The sequence below is a fragment of the Aphanomyces astaci genome (assembly GCF_000520075.1).
Source record: "Aphanomyces astaci strain APO3 unplaced genomic scaffold supercont1.170, whole genome shotgun sequence".
Taxonomy (NCBI): domain Eukaryota; phylum Oomycota; class Saprolegniomycetes; order Saprolegniales; family Verrucalvaceae; genus Aphanomyces; species Aphanomyces astaci.
In genome coordinates this window covers 1,778-6,354 of record NW_009798433.1, presented here as the reverse complement: position 1 = coordinate 6,354, position 4,577 = coordinate 1,778, and the positions used below count along the sequence as shown (strand labels likewise).

Genomic DNA, 4,577 nt, shown 5'->3' with positions numbered 1-4,577 from the left:
AATAGATTTGAAAAGTACTGAAGTACTACGTAGTAGAACTACATAGTAGTAATCGGCATTTGATTGGACACAAAATGCGATATTCTTATCCCGAGAATCCAGAAAGATTGTTGAAGAAACTGGTTTCAGTGTGGTTCCAGCTTGTTTCTTCTACTATTAATAGAATACGTATAAGTATTCGATTCTCGTTAAGTGAAATGCACGGATTTCGGTACCTCAATGTCCCGACGAAGCATTTGTACTCCGCTACACTACTGTACTGGTCTTACATCATATTACATTCAGTACTACCGTAATACTCCGTACTACTACTAGTAGTGTAGTTGTTAAAGATCAACATACCACCACCCGACACCTTGGGTCCGTCAGGTGGCGATGACACCAATGTACAGCACGAAACCCCCGTCGTTTAACGTGTACGAATAATGCTGCAAAAATCATGTTGTTTATGGTATGAAATCACGGATTTCGTACTGTGAATTGAATGATTCTATGCTTGTACGGATTCATCGAGGCTGAAATAGGGTCGTTAGGGTCAGATCTACCCCGAAAAGTCCTATCGTTGGACTATTTGGCCAATTAGAGCACCTCCACTGCTTGGTGTCACGAGTTCAAGGGAGATACAGTACGTACTTAGTGCATGGCCAAATATAATAGAACGTGCAAATCCACCAACAGCGTTTTTGGAAATGCCATTGGAAGGCCCCCCTCTGGCGGAATCCCGAGAATGCGGCGACGACTGTCCAAGTGGATCTCGGTACATGGGCGACGTGGTGACGATTCGGTGTGTTCCGTCGCATGTTGAATTTTCCGTGAACGACATATACTGTATCCATCGAAGTTTCGTCTCGAGGAACGATACGAAGACTTGATTCTTCCCATGGTTGTGCTTATGCGTCGCAATTTACCATTGGGCTCGGGCACAACGAAATAAAACGACTCTCTTACGTTAAAATCAAAACATTGTATCTGATCTTATACAATCGTTAGGGCTGCTACATATTCATGCCGTGCTCAAACAAAATGCTATGGTTCAACGATAACGTAAAAAACTCAATTTACAGTGTTAAGACGCATTTGTGGCGGCTCGGGAGAATTTACAAATCTCCATGCGCAGGCAACTTTTTCAACCTCGGAAACTTGGAGATTGTAACTGCAATAATGCTTTACAACCAGGTTATACATTCGCAAGGAGTTTTGTAAGTTGCGTTCTTTCTGGATAGGCATAAAGAGGATATTTATATGCAGAAGTTTTCTTCAATTTTTTAGCGCCGTTTGATTGGTTGTTAAATATCTTGAATATAGTTCCATCCAATCAATGGGTCGTAACGGTCAGGTTATCTGTCCGCCCACGATTACCGGATAACCTGACCGTTACGACCCATTGATTTTTGATGGAACGGGGTGGGCAAGACAGGTCCTATATGCCTATAGAAGGTTTATCCGTACAGTATAAAGAAGAACATAAGACTGGCAAGTGAAGATGCGCTACAAACAGAAGGTTAGAATTTCTCTCTACCAAGAGCATACTTGGTATCGTTTCCAGTTTAACTTTTTATTTCTGACGCCACCTCAGCTGCTTACTGTCGTAGAGTATACCCAGCAACTACGTGTTACAATCGAGGCAAACGTTACATCATACTTCGAAGTACACTTCTACTTCTATAGGCGTCGATCATGCACAAAAACACAATAATAAAACTCAACTGCTCAGGCCATCGATTCTTGTCGTTTTTATTAAATGCCTTTGTTGTACGTGACAGTTCTCATCAAGTGGCCGTTGGCGTGGACTCGCCCTTGAAACTCCGTTTCAATGTATTGTGTATCCACTTGGGCAGATTGCCGAAACAATCCAAACGTGAGCGGCACGGACGTTTGGATGAGCAGCCCCACGAGAAACAGTGTCGCAGGCACGCGGAATCGCCGTCGATGTCCGTGGAAGAGCGTCGTGCGGGCCTCTAGAAGCTGCATGATCAACGGCGGACCCATGAGAATGGGCGCCGCCGCCAAGATCCGGCCGCCAATGCACGATGAGACAGCATAAACCCCGCACAGTTTGCTCAGTCCGACCCATTCCCCTTGCTCGTCGTAGATGTTGACTCCTCTGCGGAACTCGGACTGGCGCATTACGACCAGGTTGAGTATGTCCGCGGCGGCCACGGCGGCAAATGGGGCTAGTCGAAGCATCATGGGGTTGCTATGGGTCTTTGCCCATCGGCGGACGCTCAACTGGTTCAGACAAGGATGTCAATATACATCAATATATATATAAATAGTGTGATAGTGTGAATATATATTAATATATATATGTATATGTGTGTGCACAAAAGTGGGGGGAATAATGGATGTGACCACTTTGTATCGTGGATGGAGCAATAATTTCGTGTATGGTGGGCTATATATACCAGTATGTACAATACAGTTATAATAAATACACAAAGAGCATGAGAATGTGATATGTGTACAGGAAAGTGCTAGATAAACGCTGTTGCTACTACTACTGTACGTACTAGTATGGGCTTTAGCATTTCCAATCACCGAATCGATCAAGACAATAATAATTCATGGAACAACGTTCATGGATGTGACCAATACTAATATCAATACATATATATATTATATATATCGACAACAAACATAAAGTACTTGCACATGTCAGGACAAGAAAAATAATACTTCAAAGAACGAGTAGCTTGTATACCTATGAAGTATTATTCATGTCCTTCCATGTTGGATGTATTATATATATATACATACATATATGTACAACAACACAAAGTATTTGCACCTCTGAAAGGACAAGAACAATACTTCAAAGCAGTTTGGTTGAAAATGGGGATTTTACCGATGCAGCGACAGAGCTGGCCGTGGCCCCAACATATGCGGCAATGCGCTGGTTACTCGTGTCTTCGTTGGTGGCGTTGCGGTTGGCGTAGTAGTGCAACGCATTGTAAGTTTGGTTGAGCCTACACATCGACGTTACTAGATCTCGTCTAAGTACTACTAGTATGTACTAGTAGTAGTATATGAATAACTCGCTGAACTATTTGGCAAGCATACCATTGCCAAAAGATCGTGGAGCGCGTGGTGGAGGCCAGAATCATGCCGCAGTCCAGCCCCAAGTTCATCGGAACGATCATGGACACCCGCAAGGGGAACAACACCGTGTCGCCTGAAGCATTGGACATGAGACCTATAATAGGATGGATGGATGTATTGCAACAACCAGTGTCGGGATGCAGCACGGCACGCGTGAGATGCAACGCTGCTTGGTACTGCGTCTCGTCGGCAATCGGTGCTCCATTCTCTGCACGTGAAATGTGTGGGTATGGGTGGATATGCTAGGGGGTACGTACTCGCACTCCACACGACGGACTTGGCCGCTTGCACGTCGGCGGCGGTGGCAAATGCCGTGCGAAAGTCCAGCATCTCCCATGTCTTCTTGACACGCTGCCAGTACGTAGCTTCGTCTGGGTCTGCGAGGAACCGCGGCTTCGTCTCGCGTGCTTCGGTGGACCCGTCGGCACTCCCGCCTCCGACTGCCATTGTTCTTGGCTTGAAATTGTATCCTTGTCAATCGATTTTGAGTAATAGTAAAATCATCCGGATAACCCCCAAAATATCCGTACTGCAAATATAAGTAACGGTACAATCGAAGTTCTGGGTTTTGCCTCGGAGATCCCAATAATTTGCACTTTTTGAGATGTCCGAGGCAAAATGACCACTATTGCTAAAGCATAGGTTAAAGTCAAACTTCGTTTTTACGGTTGCTATTTTGGCACACTATCCGGACATTTTAGAAATTAGGTCATTTCTACTTTCGCGTGAAATAGCAACCAACCCTCCGGATAGTGCAAGAGTTTCCCTTCTATATCCGTAACTTCGAATTGAAATTGAAATAAAAACACCGGTATGGTGCACGTCATATAAAAACCTCCAACTGGCCAAATCGAAGAGTGGAGGTTTTATTCTTTAACGTAGTTAAACCCCAAAACAAATACGTTAAATACCGATGACATGCGTTTTATGGTGCAAGCCATCTAAAGACTACAGATCGGCCCATCCCCTGTCAGGAGGTGACGTTTTCCTATTAAACGCCTCGGTTCTTTCAGTTAAACCCGCGAAATGTTTACGTTAAATCATTGTTTGTTACGTTTTTTACCTGGTAATTAGGTTAAAAGTCCTGAATAGTCCGGATACAATGAAAACATTCTACGGATAAGTGCTGTATACTGCTCCTTTTACCGTTGCAGATTGTCGACCGTATTTACTGTAGAAATTAATGTCCTGCTTAAATACTATTAATAGGATGGAAGGCAGTGGGACACTTTCAATTTGAATATTGTGAGTTGTAATCAATAACGTTCGTTATAACGTCAGCGGATATTTATCCGTCGATGGCTCCGCCCACTTACAGGAATTGTCAAACTTCATACTAACACTACTGATGCGTTGCTAAACCAATCTATATTGAGTACTTTTGGCAAGTGTACAGTAGTTCAAGTTGGTACGAGTCGAATACGTTATTGCCGACGCTGGAAAATAATCCGACTCCCCGACTCCCACTTATACGTTAG

The 4,577-nt window shown here is 43.9% G+C and overlaps 1 protein-coding gene across 2 annotated transcripts; it reads right to left on the bottom strand.

Annotated features, from left to right (window-relative positions):
* Nucleotides 1-1,703: 1,703 nt before the first annotated feature.
* On the bottom strand, nucleotides 1,704-3,567 carry H257_18496. Of its 2 annotated transcripts, XM_009847568.1 has the most exons (5): nucleotides 3,357-3,567; nucleotides 3,227-3,307; nucleotides 3,061-3,172; nucleotides 2,846-2,966; nucleotides 1,704-2,229 (listed from the first exon to the last, which is right to left on the bottom strand). In XM_009847568.1, the coding sequence occupies exons 1-5, from the start codon at nucleotides 3,544-3,546 to the stop codon at nucleotides 1,738-1,740; spliced, it is 996 nt and encodes a 331-aa protein (XP_009845870.1). In that variant the 5' UTR covers nucleotides 3,547-3,567; the 3' UTR covers nucleotides 1,704-1,737. The 2 variants fall into 2 exon arrangements, with proteins under 2 accessions (XP_009845870.1, XP_009845869.1); XM_009847567.1 differs by having other exon boundaries at nucleotides 3,061-3,307.
* Between the last annotated feature and the right edge of the window lie 1,010 nt (nucleotides 3,568-4,577).